The 16,502-nt window shown below is 38.1% G+C and overlaps 1 protein-coding gene across 4 annotated transcripts in view; it reads right to left on the reverse strand.

The window, feature by feature from the left end:
* CDK14 (cyclin dependent kinase 14) overlaps nucleotides 1-16,502 on the reverse strand; it is a 311,069-nt gene that overhangs the window by 179,277 nt on the left and 115,290 nt on the right. For all 4 annotated transcript variants that reach the window (XM_005518789.3, XM_014248691.2, XM_088059192.1 and 1 more), the window contains one exon: nucleotides 415-509. In XM_005518789.3, the coding sequence (XP_005518846.2) occupies nucleotides 415-509 (95 nt within the window). The remainder of the gene's footprint in view (nucleotides 1-414; nucleotides 510-16,502) is intronic.

Genomic DNA, 16,502 nt, shown 5'->3' on the forward strand with positions numbered 1-16,502 from the left:
AAAAGACACTCTGCACAAGCCAATCACAAAAAAAAAGCAATTTAAACTTAATATGTGCTTTTCAACCTGTTAAGCATTTCAGTCCTGCTCTTCCCTACAGTATTCTCACCTATTTAAAGTAACCTGGTCACATCAATAAAGAAAAAGCTCCAATAAACAACCTATAGCTAGGAAGCAGAGTAAGTTGGAAAAGTCAGCTCAACAGCATAAGTTCCTTCAAGAGCCCTGGCAGCTAATTCTCCATCTCTGAATCTGGTTTAGCCCAGCTACAAAGCAGAATCTCTTACAGCCATCACACTCCAGAATAAAGAGTTTTTTTGGCCTGATTCATAGATCACTGATGATAAAGAGAACATTTCCATAAAATTCAATACACTGTGGACTATATCTAGGATATATAGTCACTTTACTCACCACATATTCAAACACAAGTGTCAAGGTCTCCTTGGTGTGAATGATGTCATGAAGCAGCACAATGTTTGCATGTTTCAATCCTTTCAAAAGAGAAGCTGAAAAGCAAAACATACGTGTTATCTTAAAGAGTATCCAGATATTTTATATTGATTTGTTCTCTTTTTTAAGTGACTTAAGTGAGCTTCATAACCTAACAACCAATAGTTGGACTTCAGTATCTTCTATGTTCGTGAGTTCCACACATCCAGTTTTTGAAGATCACACCTTCCCATTCAGTGCTATTTTCTCCACCTTGCTGGTCAAAGTCAGCCTCACTCTGAGGCCAAAATGAGCTGGAGCAAGAGATGCTTTCTTTACACAGCCTCCTCTAAGTGAATCACTCATGTCTGAGCAACCAGACACCAAGCGCCCTCCTACACTCAAAGGTATTTTTTTTGTCTCAGACAAAAGTCAAGCACGTCTTTTCAAAACAATCTTTCCTATCCAACACAACCAAGCTGCTGTCTAAATTAAGTACAGCATCTATCCTAAGAAAAGGGCTTTAAGCAGTAATTCTCCTTTTTCTCAAATAGAACAGAGATTTAATGAATCATTTGTACTAGCCCATGAGAATAAATACATGGTATTTTCTCACTATATTTTTTAATGGTACCACCTCATGTTTTCAGAAAAGACAAAGACTTATCTAGTGAATTTTCAGGTAATCTCCTTCACTAATTTTTTTTTTATAACCTAATACATATTTAATGTTCATTCCATATTATATATTTAATGTTCCACAAGACATAGCATATTTTAGCAATATATGCTGACAAGCCATGTGTTGTTACCAATGTCATTCTGTCGTTGGTGCCTTGTCATCTCATGCATACATCTGAGCAGGACTATCAGTCACCCTAGCAAGTAAATAATAGATACAAAGACATGCAAATGAACAGCATATTTCTAAGCTGAATAATGTGGAACTTTCTTCTGTCACCCATCTACTTTTGTCAAAGAAAAAAAATGAAAGACCAAATGCATGTCTCAATCCTTTACTCTGCAGAAAGGAAACTACAGAGCTTCCACGGCACTGTTACCCCTTGCTGTCCTATTCAGGGCTTTCCATCAGGCTGAGGTAACTCCAGGGGTCATCTCGCTTTGAATTAAGATAAGTACATATCATCTCTCACACTGGTCTTTAGGAGAGCAATCTGACAAGTTAATTACTCTAGGAAGCAACACAAAAGCAACATGGCATCTGTTTGCATCACTGTTCCTCCACAAGCATCCTCAGCATCACACTCTGGAGTCCATCTGAGGCAGAAGGCAGACAGCAAAGAGGAGAATACCATAAAGACGATTCAAAGTCGGTAACATCACAGACATCATGAAGACAGGACTGCAAACCTGCAAGGAAGCTCTATGACCAAGAATGAGACAGCCCTACAACCCAGCAGAAGAGGTGAGAAGAAAAATTTCCAAAGATCTTGCTTTGGCCTCTACTCCACAGCTCACGCTATTTAGAGAGCCAGCACACATGAGTCTTTCCTGTGCTCTGATTTTGTTGCCACCGAGCTGTAAAACAGCTACTGTAATCACAAATAAGAATTTTAAACAGTTGATCAGTGCAGAAATTTAATAATCCAGATATTAAATAGAGGCCTATTTGGAAAGGAAGAGCCATGAGCAATTTTCATAGGATCCTCATCCTAGAACTTGGACAATTTCTAGGAACTAAAGCTCAGAGGGATTTGGATACATTAGGGTTTTTTTAAAGACAATGAGGAGAAATTGCTACTGGTTAAAGAAATGGACACAAGCAAAAGATAAAGAATAACTGTTTTGAAAGGTACCTTCTAACAGAAACAAGAACTTTTAACCTGGGGAAACCCTAAGAGCTCACTTGAAGTACCTGAAGTATTTATCAGCTCTTCCCTCAAACCTTATTGAAGGACCATACATTCACAGACACTAGGAACAAAAAAACTTCCTCCTAGCAGAGCCTGTGTTGAACTGTAATAGCATTTATGACCTCTGTCAGCTTTTGCTGCTCAGATCATCACCTGAGGCCTTTAATTCCTCTAGCTGGCCATTACTTTGTTGGTAGAATCTCTATATGGTTCATTAAAGCTTAAACAGTACATTGAAAGCAGCTTACCTCAAGGTCTTTGCAAATATTGTCTTTCCCCTTCAGTCCCGTCCCCCACTCTTACTTATCTTCTCCAATATCCAACTCCCCCCTTTTACAGCCTCAATAATCAGCATCTGCCATATATTACAGGAACTACAAAATATCACCTGCAGGGTAAAATTTCTGTCTTCTCCATTAGTACAAGTGAAATACTGTAGGTAATATAGCACAGAGAGCAAAATCATCTTAATTGCACTAATTTTACACTGCAGAAATAAGCAATTACACTATCAATTTATATTGTGAGAAAACAAACATAAATGGTAAAAGCAAGAGAATTACCCCACATGTTCTTCTATCTGGACTGACCATTAAGATTGCCTGCCTTGTGAAAACACTGTTTTGTTTCTTAAAACAAAAGGGGGAGGGAGGAAATGGGGAAAAAAAAAAGTTGTCTGAAATAGGAAAGCTGTTTCTTCTTTCACAGAATATTTTAAAAGCAAAATGAAATATGCACCATAATATGGAGATATTTTCCAGAAAAACAACTTTTCAAAACAAATGACCTATACACCTCCTCTTTTGGGCAAGCTCTTACTCAAAGGTGATAGAACTTTGGATGAACTCCACTAATTCAGTGACAAACCCCAGAAATTTGCATCCAAAAGAATAAAAAAGAGTCCAGAGAATCTGTCAGAATCAACTTGAGACAAGGCTGACTTTACCTCTGAAGCTGCCAATGCAGCTGCTACAGGAGCTCAGTGGGAAGTCAGGTGCTGCTGTGCCTGGTGCTACTTCTAGAACAAAATAATTCTGTCAGAGAAGGCCAGCTCCATCCAGTGATTACTACCCACAGATTTCACACAGAGTTGTTTTCTTTTAAGATTAAAAAGACTAAAATGTTGTTGAAAAAACGTTGCAACAGCTCACAAAAGTGGGACCAATGTACTAGTACTCACTGTATCCTTGTCATGTATTTTTAATAACAAAATTATACAATGCTGCTTCAAAAGTACTGGCACTCTTTTTTTACCCTTGGTATGAAATAAACAGATGGCCGCAGTTTTTATTAATTTCTCTAAATAGTTCTGAGGAGGAACAGCAGCAAGGAATAATAAAATTCATTTCTAAAACACCTTGGACAAAGTATTATATGGGTTTGAATGGCCAGGTGCTTGTTCTGTCACCTGCGTTTGCACAGTCCCACACAGCAAATTCTAACAGTAAAACCCAGGGAAGGTGAATTGTTGACATACTTCAGCAGTCAACAACATCCCAGACAATAATTTCTGTGACTTTTACACAAGCTCCTGATCTGAGTCACCAGCACTCCACACTTTCCATCAAGGGCTAATAACCATATTTGCATACTCAAAGGAAACACATTGCGTTTGCTTGAATAACCATCACAGGCTTTGCTCCCAACAAGGGGATGCTCTCATCTATTATGAGCTCCTGGCAAGCTGCCATATCGCTTGTGCTGGTCAAGGAGGTTTTTGCTGTTCCCAGATGAGCTTTATTCTAAAGTACACTCACTCCATGAGCAAGGCAAGCCAGATGGACTGCAGCCAACTCTCACCCCAAACCTGAGTAGCATCAGTAAATCAGTGCTTCACTCCCTGCAGGTTTTACAGCATCAGCTCAAGCCTGACACTCCACTAACAAAGCCTTGTGACTTTTAGATCAGCCTCGCTTGGGAGTGTTTTGAAAAAGATTATTCTCATATCTCATAAAGCAGTATTTCACAACTGTATGATAAATGCAACAAAGGTAACAATTACTATTGACTACCAGGTCACATGGAAGAACTTTTCACCAGCGAAGATAGTAGTTTTGGACATGGTACGCACATTAAGCTCGAATATTAATTATGGTCTTTTGATCAACCATTCAGTCTTTCAATTCCTGACTATCATTTTATTCTCACTTTGTGAAAAATCACAAATCTCCACTGTGGCCCTAGACAGAAGAATAACCCATTATTTTCAAACTGGCTGATGACTTCCAGTGACCTGGAAGCTTTTCTCAGCAGCAGCAGCAGAGCTCATGCTGCTCATATGCACCATAATGTACAACTGCTGAGGATGCTCTCTCATATTTCCACATTTCTAACATTTTTCTAAAAAGTGTAACTGTAAAAATACCTTCTTTCTTCAGTAGCTGGGGTGTCAGCTGGGACTACCATGCACCACTACTAACTATTGCTCATGCTGCTACTCACATGCAGTGCTCATCCTTTCTCACTGCCACTCCAGGAGGATTTCTCTCATCAGGAGACTTTTGAAGACTGCACACCATGGAAGCTTGCACTTTTCTAATGCTGTTATTGCAACTGTGCATCTTTGCTGCCCTGCTGGATTTCTGAGATGCCAAAGAACACACATTCTAGTCAGTAACACAAATCTGTGAAAGCAAGTAAGCTACTGTGCTTCAGAGCCAAACAACTTATCTTTAAAATTCTGCAGCTTGTCACACTCTGCAGACACAACGGTGCTCTCTGTCAGAGTGCCAACTCCTCACTTACACGGTTGGATCAGTCTCTGAGCTCTCCTGGAAAGGCCTCCTCAGTGAGAAAACATTCATGGGGCCTTTTCCTTATAATCATGTTTTCTGAACAAACACATTCAAATGTGTCTTACTGCCTGCACAAACTACAGTTCTGCTTCTCTCCCAGCAACTTATTTTCAATCTATACATCTTTCATAGCAATTTTTAAAATTTGGCCTGAGAGTAGAATGTCCCTTATGCTTCTCAGCCACTTCCCACACAGCAGGAATTTCTGTTACTTAGAATTCTACCACAGGGACAGGAATTCAGCTCTCTGTTCTGTTGGTTTTGCAGCAATAAATGTGCAGTAATTTCCTCCTCAGAAATTCAGTCCCCAAATCTACACTTTGCCATTTTCCAGTTCACCCATCTGAAATTATTTACTACAAGAAAATAGCTTTGCTTTCCTAGAACCCTAACATAAGAAAATTCAGTTCAGTGAAAACTGTACATCCTAGGTAAGATCACACTGACCAGAAACCTCATATCTTCTCACCACAGGATATATTCTGCAGAATAATCATTATTTATAGAACATATGTAATCTGAAGTAGTTGATTTTAGAGTTGCATACCTATGAACACACAGAATTGGCCAGCTTCCACTCTGATCTTAGTGAACACAATGCAATAAAGATATATAGGTCACTCTTCAGCTTGGAAAACTTTCTAGGAGGAAGTTTCATAACAAATTGCAAAAGAATTTGTGAGCTACAAAAAGAAGAAACAACAGAACAGAAAACTTTAGATGGGTTATTACATAAGCTTAGCTCAATTACCTTCTTTATGGCTAATTCCAACCTCATGGAAGTCTCTTCTAGATTTAACAAATGGTCCTTATTCTAGTTTTCATTAAATCAAAATAATGACAGTCTGCCATTAAGAAAGCAAACATTCTTCACACGCTTGCAAGAAAGGACTTGGCTGTCCTTCACCTGTCGGGTGCTTTGCTGGAGGGACCACATGGACCAAATTAGCTTCATCTACCTCCTCAGCCTCAATTCAGGCTTACATGTGTGACTTGAACTTTAAACCTTTTTTTTTTGTGTGTGTGTGAAATTTCTTCTTGCTGCTCCTCCTTGAAATTACAGTATGCTGCTAGAGAAGAAATACAGGAAAATTGTGTGTGCTACAACACATAGGCACCTTCAAAGGTTCTTCTTGTTACAGCTGTAGTTCCCTAAGCAAAAGGCAAGTCACAAACCTGCTAAAATCTCTTTGCCTACTGAACTGGAACAAAACACTGGAAAGACTGATTAAATAAGCTCTGAAAAGCACTTCAATATGTTATTCTAACAGTCCTATAGAAGACTGCTGTCATATGAAATGAATGTCTCTTTCATTACATTCTAGATGTAATTGTGTGAACAATTCTAGATATGTATTGTTCCCAATACTCTTCCAACTCAAGTACAGATGGAGGTTAAAAATAATGAGACATCATCCTTTTAAAGCCAGACTCTTTTGGAAAGCAATTGCAATATGCTATTCCTATCTTGTAGCCACCAGTCATATTTTGCCTTCCCTATCCATTTCAGTATTCAAGAGGAGGAAACTGTGTAAACCAAAAATATGCAGTGTTTACAGAAAATAAATCTATAATGCTGGTAGCATGTGAAAGCAGGAACATTTCTATTACTTTTTGATGCACACATAGCATGACTGGGACTAATAACACAATCTATTTATAAAACCATCGCTGGCTGTTTTTAGATTTGTTATCATGATGAATTTCAGACACTGTCTTCACATAAATATCTATCTAACTTAGGATTACTTTGAAAGTTTTTAACCTAAACTCCCATCTCTTAAAAATAGGCTTTAGTAACAACTTCTGTAACCCACAGAATAACTTTCCCTTTGGAAAAGAAAACCGTTCAACCCAGTGTTTTGGAGTAGAGACTCAAAATCTGGGAACAAAGAGGCCTTAGAAATAGAAATACACATTTTGCCATCTCTGTGAAACTACTCTAAATTTGGTCAAGTTAAAGCTTTGGAAATTGTCCCTTTGGGTCAGCCTGACTATCAGCAGTGTGAAAGGAAGGAGGAGGAATAGCAAAAAGGAGATGGCAGCAGGGGCTATGATCCACAGTGGAAGCTAGGACAGCTGGGTAAGGAGAAAGAAAAGCCAGAGGACAAACAAACATCCTTCACAGGTGGAAAAATGCAGGAAGTGGAAAGAGCACACAGACAAGACAAAAGGGACAGGATGCAGAGCACAAGGTGGGCAAACATATTTTGGGGGAAGTACACAAAAGCCTGCAGACACTATCACATACGATATCCATCCAAGAACCCAAGATTCCCACTGCTTTCAGCAGGAATCAAAGAAAGCATCTGGTAGTTTTCCTCATTCTCCTGCAATTTCAGTCTACAGAGAGAAGCACCCTTCAAAGTACCAGTTAACATTTCAGTTCAAGCAGGATGTGTTCATACGAGAGCTAGCAAATGTAATGAAACATTGGAGTGCAGGTGCAACACCAGAAATTGGAATATAGATTTTTCAAACTCTTGGAACATTACTTAAACAAAATCCAAATTAAAATAAAGAATGCCAGGCCAAGTGCTCAAAACAGAGATGGACTGCAATTGCAGGGGCTGCTGCAATGTGAACTTGGAGATACCTGTTCCTGATGTCACTGCCATGAGATAAGCCAGAGTTTCAGTTCACAGCTGCTTCATATCTATCTTGCACATATCTATCTCACACTTCAACAGCCTGCAAATTCACAGCCTAACTTCTCCTGCAATAGCCGACTTGTGTGCTTGCACCCATTAACTGTTCTCAGGTCTTTATTTTTATTTTTTTTTTCACAGATGGAATAAGTAGGGGAATGATCCTGTCCATTCAACAGAGAAGCTGAAAACTCCACCAGGTCCAAGACAGAAGAAAATCAGCCTGATCTTTACCCTTACCTTACCACTGACTCAGCATCACTTTAAGTCACTCATGCTGATGATATTACCATGTCCCTCATTTTCTGAACATTTCATTTTGATCTTCCTTCACACATATCAGAACTGTAGAGTGCATACAATGATTAGAGAACCCCTAGCAACCCTGTACACTGATATTACCCAATGTTATGCAAGTACTTTCAAAGTCATCTCAAAATCATCATTTAAAAGGACTCTCAGCAAGTGGGGTGCTGACAAGATGAACAAATATTTAAGTAGTCAGAGTAGAATGACGAGTGTTCTAGAAATTTTCTAAACCATCTGTGTTTTAGTAATGCACAGTAGGTGCCTACAGCTAGAGCCACCCATCAAGAACATTAAATTAAATTAATCGATCATCATCTGACACAGGCAGAGATCACACAGCAGGAGCAAACATGGTGATGTTGTGTAATTAAGGAAAGAACAGTAGAACTAGAGAGACCAAATTAAGTTTTCCCAGGTAAACTTAATTCTGACAACTTCTCAATGATTTAATTTGCAACCATAATAAAGATTCTCTGCTGTAAATGGTATATCTGCAATACTAGTATTACACTGTCCCAATGAGGGTGTAAATAAGCCAAGTACCAGCACTGTATCCCATGCTCTGCTGAAGTCAATGAGCATTTTGTTACTCACTTTTACCAATGCATCAATATGACAAGAAATCACTTAACCTTATGTACCTGCAATGAATATTTCTTTTGTACACTGAAGACAGAAAGGCATCATAGGAAATAATGAAATTGCATTGACATGAAACTCAGTTGCCTACTAGCATACTTGAGCCACTACTTATAAATGAGGAATTCTACAGAAAAGCTATTTTAGAAAAAATTACTTTTGCTCTATTTCTCAGTGGGCCATTTCCATCAGGAAAAAAAAACAAACCTACATGAAAAGCAGACTCATTTGTCAGCACACACTTCAGGCAGCAGAAAAAAAAGGCTTGTGGCATATGTCTCGCTATTTTTCAAAAAGGGAGTGAGACAGGAGTCTTTAAAAGATCATGTCAATTTTCTTCTTCTGGGTGGGTGAGGCTCAACATGCCTCTTTGCCCATAAGTGGAAAATAAAGCTGGAATGCTCATAGCATTGCTGTGTCTCTTGTGGAATGGTTTAGATGTTAAAGAAAGCCAGACTCGGTAGAAAGCTAGCAAATAACTATTTTTACAACTATTTTAGTAAACAAAATCAATCACAGTGAAAATAAGGCATACTGTTCTGTAACTGAAAAGAGAAAAACATGGAGTGTATATAGGAAAAGAACAAAAATTTCATAATAAAGCAAATTAAATCCAGTCACTGTGTAACTTGCCCTAAAAAGCAACTCAAAGCAATGAACTATTATGCTTTTAAGCATCGTTAGAATATGAATAATATCTAGAACATTTTAAAAACATTTTTAAGGACAGGAAATAACCTTAATTCAGGCTAGATCTCTTTGATGCCTTTTATAAGATTTGTAATTGATTTTTCTTTCCCATCCAAAAATATGCTAACCATGCAGATTACAAAATGGCAATATCCCCTCAAGTAACTTGTAAACTAATTTCTACCATGAAAAAAGCAATAGTGATGAAGAAAGCTTGCAGACACTATAGCACCAAAACCCAGTGAAGGTCAAATTCTTTTCCAGACTAAATTAGTTGAAAGATTATATAAGCAATGGACAGCCATGCTTTACCATGACCAATAAAGTCCTTTGGTGGCAACACTGCTGGACACCCACTTTGCAAGCACATAATCTGAAAATACATTGTAAGTGTTATTTTCACATGTAAAGGCCCTATGAATTCACAAGGAGCAGATATACTGTCCTCCTTCTGCATTTGCCCCGTGGTCTCTAGGTATTGTCTTGGTTCTCACCCCATCACTGAACTATCACTTACTCTTGCAGTTCACAATACCCATCAACAGTGTTAGTTTAATTCAAGGTGCAAGGAATGGAGAGGAAACAGAAAAACTGGAAGCCCCAGGATTTTTGCTTTATTCACCCCAGAATGTAATTACATACAAATCAGTTTGATTGCAAACTTTACAAATTTACATTTAAATGACAGTGAAGACCTGTTATTATCATGTCACTCTCTAGAGCAGTATGTGCTTATTGAAATGTTGGAGACATTGTTCAGCTTGGAAATATGTGTTATACAGGACAAAAATTTTCATTTAAGGAAAAGATAGCAAGTCCTGTATGTTTCTTTAAAAAGCAGGTGGCCCTCACAATGTGCAGGAGAGGTGCTAGAACAGAAAAGATGAGCTGACGGAATGTCTCAGCTTCACTGAGTTGACAGCCATAGCTGACAGTGACAGGGTGATGCAAAAGTTAAGTGATGCTCAGAGGAGACCTAGCTGAGGTAAGGTAGTGATTTTTATCCTCTTTCTTTTGCTAAAAACATACCCATAATTTTCCAGTACAGATTCAAAATTACCTGCAGATGCATGACATGACTCAAACTATGGATCTAAATCATACTGGAAGCCACTCTGAGCAATGACATAATTAAAGCACTCCTAAGCAATGTGAGAAAACACATTAAAGGGATCTTTGAGCATAACCCATTAACACCTCAGGTGGTAAGAATTTTTTTTTTTAAAGGACAACTCAACAGCTTGTCTGTCTACTACATACAGATATAAAACATCCAGCCCCCTTGAAAATACACTCAGTTCTTCCATCCTGTTGTGTCATTCATCAATTATAATTACAGCAATTTACTGTTTGCTTTTCCAGATAAAATTCTTTTTATAGAATCATAGTAATTAACAATGACAGTAGCAAAATTGATAGCCCTGCTTCTTAAAGTACCCATTCCTCTAAAATGACATTACTGCCTTAACAGACTTTAAACAAATGTCCTCATCTTTTCCAATTTGCATCTAACAGTGTTTGTTCCAGTCAAAACAGGTCAGCTCTTTCCCAAGAGAGAACTAGAGAACAAATATGCTCTTTAATGTTGCTGACCTTTTTTTTTCAAACAGTTCTCTGAACTCCTTCACTGAAAGGTGGCCTTCAAAAGTTAGACTTCAAATCAAAGAAATGCTTTTTCTAGTTTCTGTGAAAATCTGTCCAATTTCTCAAAGTTTACATCCACTCAGTGGAAAATCATACTTTAAAGCTGCACTTAAGCAGCTAAAATCTCCCAGAGAATCCATTCTCCCTGAGCATGCTTAAACCTTCAGGTATTTGTCAGAAACAGAAGTCTGAGGCAAGAAATCCAGAATACAACACCAGTTACAGATAGGACAATGTCATCAGGAGAACAATTGTAACAAAACTTCCAAATTTCTCCAAAATCTCAGTCACAAACCTGGTTTGGCTGAACGCATTTCCAAATCCTGTGCTCCATTTCTGCTCCTCTCCCTTCACCCCTGATAATAACAAAAAGGTTGGGAAACGCTAGCCCTGTCCAGTTAGATTCCCCATTCTCCATGCCACAGGCTCCTGACTGAGGCTAGCCAAAGTCATCAACCCTTCCCATCTTCCCAGTGCTGCTTTGAATGGCCTGAATTTGCATTCTTCCAAACTCACTGTCATAGCTCATGTAATCCTCACACCAGCATCTATTCTTAACCTCCACTGCTCCTGGTTCTCCTCCCTACCACTGCCCAGGTGTGGAACTGCCAAGCATTCAGTGGGGCAATCTTCTCCAGGCTGCCAGAGCATGTCAGAAAGGGAAGCAAGAAGGCTAGAGGGAATACAGAAGGGAAAAGGGAATAAAAATGCATGGACAATGCATGTACAGTTTATAACTCTGTCAGTATGAGAAAAAAATCCAAAACCAAAGCTAAATGCAAAGTGGGAGGTTTACACCTGTGCAATGAAAATTGCTACCTAAAAAGCCAGTTTCACAAGACGACTTTCATAGGCTCAGGACAAGCTAACAAGCCAAAATCCAAGAGCTTAAATCTTGGTCCATCATCCCACATAGTACATGAGCCTAGAGATATAGACAATTCTTTAGTTATCTCTTTAAATCCTTCTTTTTGCTTACTGTTACAGCTAAACAAAATAAAAAAGTGACTTGCTAACCAAACACATGAGGCATGAAGGTTCCTGTTCCTCAAGAGAAATGGAACAGAAAACAAGCAGCAGGACTTAGACAGAACATGACAACATGCCTAAATTGTATCTCTCTATAACTTCCATTTTCAATTAGAAAGACAAAGCTAATAAAATACGAAGAGATTGAGTAGCTGAATCAATAAGTGTAGCAGAAACTCCTCCTGATGAGCTCCTTTTTACTTGCAGAAACCAAGGGAGGAGAAACATCAAACTTTAGCTGTTAATTTGATTTGACCAAGCACGAACTGGATCAGACCACTCAGTGTACAACTATGTTGCCAGTATGGGACCTGAACACCACAAAACTACTGGATATAATCTCCTTATAAATGTAGCACTATCACACAGTCAAAGATGAAACGCTATCATTTCACCAACTGATCCCGAACAAACTTGGCCAACACAAACAAAAGACAAGTTTGCACTGAAGTTCAGCATAAGCAACAATTTCACGCACATAAGACCAAGGTTCAGGAATACGGCAAAGCCATAATTGCTTTGAAGCAGTTTCTGAACCTCTGCAATGTTTTTTCAACAACCTTTGGAATGTTGGTTTTGGTTTTTGTTTTTTTCCTTCTAAAGAATCCTTTTCCAAGCAATCCTTGAAGATAGATGACCTACAACAGTATTTTGAGAGTATATTTGAGTATATTTGAGATTTTGAGTTTCTACAACGAAAGTGAGAACATCTTAGTATGCCAGAAAACACAGCTCAAGCACTGTAAAGTGCTTGGAGTTCTTTACTAGTGATTTGCTGCCTCATCACCTCATGCCAAGTAAACCAAAGAATGACTTAACAAATCCACCAAATTTTTATCAGCCAAGTTTCTCTCCCAAACGAACATGCTCTGACCTAAAAAAGGTCACAGGAATTACAAGTACCCATAGGCACTAATGACTTTTTTCTCCTTCAGCATGGCTACTTAGTGGATATGTTATATCAGACATTCTGCAACAGTAAACTGCACCTCTAAGGGAAATTGACAAATAAGGAATACTAAGTCCCTGTTTATCCCTGTAATTCCAACACATGCCAGAAAACTCTGGCTAAAAATCAGTAACTGATTGCATTGAAAACTCTAAGAGCACATTCCAGTTCAGATGCTGATGTTAAAATAGTGGCAGCCAAAGTGCTAACATTCACAATGCTAAACATCCTCCCTAAATTCACAGCATGGTCCAGTGTTTCAAATAGCACCAGCCTTATGAAAGCAGAATAGAAATATTCCCAAATAAAATATTTTTTTTTTTAAAAAAAGGAAAGATCAGTCAATGAAACAGGCACAGGAACCCTGCTCATTCATTTCTAATTAGGGCTAGGTACCCCAGTGATGACAGATCACAGATACTGTGAGGTCCATCAAAATGCCCATCCCCCAGCTGGTTTGGAAACTTATACATGACAGCCTGATAATATTTGAAAGAAACTGACAAGATCTCCACAGATAAACAAACCTGGTCTGAGTAAGTAAAACACATTCTTCTCCCCAAGTTCTCTGACCACAATAAACTACATCTAAAATATTAAGAACCATTTACCTGAGAAGAAACTACAGCTGCATATCCATATCTTGACGGTATCTGTGATGTTAACTATACAATGAGTGCTACACATCAGTGTTTTTGTCACAAAGGACCATATGACTATCTGCAGGTATTTTTCCAACATTTTGTCGGGCTTTAACAAGTGCTGCTAATAAAACCTTGTCCTTCTATATGTCTGGGTTTCATTTAATTTTCTAACAGCTTGAGAAGCTGTTATAAACTTGTTTACATAATTCTTAAAGATGTAGATTTATAACTGTCCATGATTTTATAAGGTTAATGGCCTCTGAATTAAATGAATGAGAAACTCAACTTTAAATTTATGTGCTTCAGTCAACTAGAAGAAAAACAGCAAACTCTGAAAAGAACATGGATGCTTGAACCAGACTAAACTCACCTTTTGCTTACTGCTCCAAAGCAATGTACAGGAAGCAAGGTATTTCTATTAATGATGCACTTACGGTATGCAGTATTTTGAAACCTAAAATTCTAGGAGCAGAGATTAATGGAATATTTAGTCTAGTTCCAGATCAAGATGCATCTGAAATGCACTTTTACTCCAGAGGTGTAATTTGAATTTAATAAACAACAAACACACACACACACCAGAATAAAACTTCGTACTGTATGATATTGAAGACTCAAAAATACAGATTGTCTTTTCAGAAGCATATATATTATTGAAGATAGTTTTAATTTACTTAAAACCTCACTTTCTTTTATTTTTATTTGGACATCAAGCTTTTCATTAGTATATTTTTAAATAAATGAATTTAATTAATATCATGCCTCAAACTTTTTTATATTGAATCAATTGACATATATAAACAAATAAAAGGCTAGATCACACCATATTATTTTTTAAGGTTCAATTATCTGAAGCTGTAATAATTATATTACAATATATACAATATATAACCAAATTTCTTTGTGGAACTAAAACTGCCATCCAAATTCCACTAAAGAACTTGATTCAACAGTAACAACACATCAGAAATTCAGTCTAGAAAAAATTAAAGGGATGAAATCTCCTAATATTTAAGGGGTTAAATAAGGTTCAAAGGTTTCCTACTGCCTCAGAGAGGTCAGAAGTTGCTTCGTACTCTTGAACTGTGACCAGGAGTTATTCATCTGTAATTGAATGTGACATTCTACCTTCTTGTCCACAGTCATAAAAATGGATGAAAAACATGAATGCACGGGCTGATGGCAAGATGGGACTATTATTAATGCAATTCATAAGCCTCTTGGACTGCTGGCAGAAATCTGACAGAAAGGTGGTAAAGTCTTGAACACACTATCCACGATACATACTTTTATAGGTTATTTAGTTTGACCTCCTTAGAATAAGAAGCCATTTCCAAGCTCATAAATTTTTGCTGAGCATATCTTTAGAAAGACATCCGTTGTCTTGCAACAACCCAGCAGCACAAGTGCCCCAAACTTCATTCAATATTTGGAAGAGTAGGAAATCCATCTAATCCTCACACTGATAACTTACGCAAAGCCTGCTTAATCAGACTTCTAATGGAGTCTATGCATTGCTCCAAAAACCTTTTCTTTGGCTTTTATATAGATTTGTACTAATTTGTGCAAGCAACACCGAGAGACAGCAGCATTCAGACACACATCAATGCGATCACTTGAATTTTGTCAGTGAGCCACAGCTACAACCCTTAGCTTCTCCACTGGCATGCAAAATAAAGCATTTTTGATTATGCAAATAGTGCTCTGCTTTGTGAATAGGGCCTCAAGTGATTCAAATGCTAATTCTGTTAGAAACCTTGATGAAAAGCCAGAATTTCAACCATGTCAGCTTTATAACCAAGACTTTCTGAGAAACACGTAATTGCAAATTGAAAAATATCTTTTAGAACCAGAAAATACACAGACAAAGTAACCTGGAGAAGTGGGCAAGTTTTTACAGCTTTCTGTCAATGGCCCTGAAACCTGCTGGGTTTTGCTTTGAGTTAGATGCCTCTTCAGGAACTGGCAGTTTCCTAGCAGAGGCAATGAAGGCACTGCTGCACTGAGAAAACCAGAAATGAAACAACAAAAGCAGATTTTTATCTTGTCCAGAGAATAATGTGCTATGTAGTTGGGGTTTATGTCTTCTTATTTTCTTAATAAAATCTTCACACAATCCAGTGAATGTCTGTATGAAAATGTCCTTGCCATTATTAAACACATTTTTTGAGCCCTCACAGCACACAAAAGAGGAAGCATGCATCCCAGATTCCAGAGAAATAGGGGGAAAGGGAAGTGAGTGAGAATGTGTACATGAAATGCGTAGAAAGCTTTTCTTTTTAGTTTGCGAGCAGTTCTGATTTACATTTTTTCTCCTGACTAGCTGCATTTAACCTACTACAGTACTTTGTTCTCTCAAGCTCTGGAAGATATGAGGGAGGGGAGAATGTTTTCAGAAGTAAGCCAGCCACACTGGCACTGCCATCAGCCTGTGTGCACAGCTACCTTGGTGGTACATTCCTACCACCCTCCTGACTTTCTTGATTGCTTCTGCTCAGGGAAAACCAGCTGATAATTAAGGCTAAGCAAAACCTATGGATCTAATTACCTGAGCTGTACAACTAAGACAGGCTTCAAAGAACTAACCTGCAGCTTAAGTTGCCTACAGACAAAAAAAAAGGGTGTTAGGAAGCTTCCCCACGAGGTCCAAGGCAAAAAGTTAAATAATATAAACATCCATGCTTTTGATGGTGCCAGTTTTCAGCATCTCCTCAAGGTAAAATCCAGAGGACAGAATCCTTATTTGCATTAACCCCTTCCGAACACCCCAAAGTAAAAATTAAAGAAAACTGGTCTATACCACCTGTGCACTGATTGAGGAAACTCTGAAACATGCACCACAAAACACA

Source organism: Pseudopodoces humilis, chromosome 1, assembly GCF_049639895.1.
Source record: "Pseudopodoces humilis isolate 2021_Gansu_Grassland_sample_001 chromosome 1, ASM4963989v1, whole genome shotgun sequence".
In the NCBI taxonomy this organism is placed as follows: Eukaryota; Metazoa; Chordata; class Aves; order Passeriformes; family Paridae; genus Pseudopodoces; species Pseudopodoces humilis.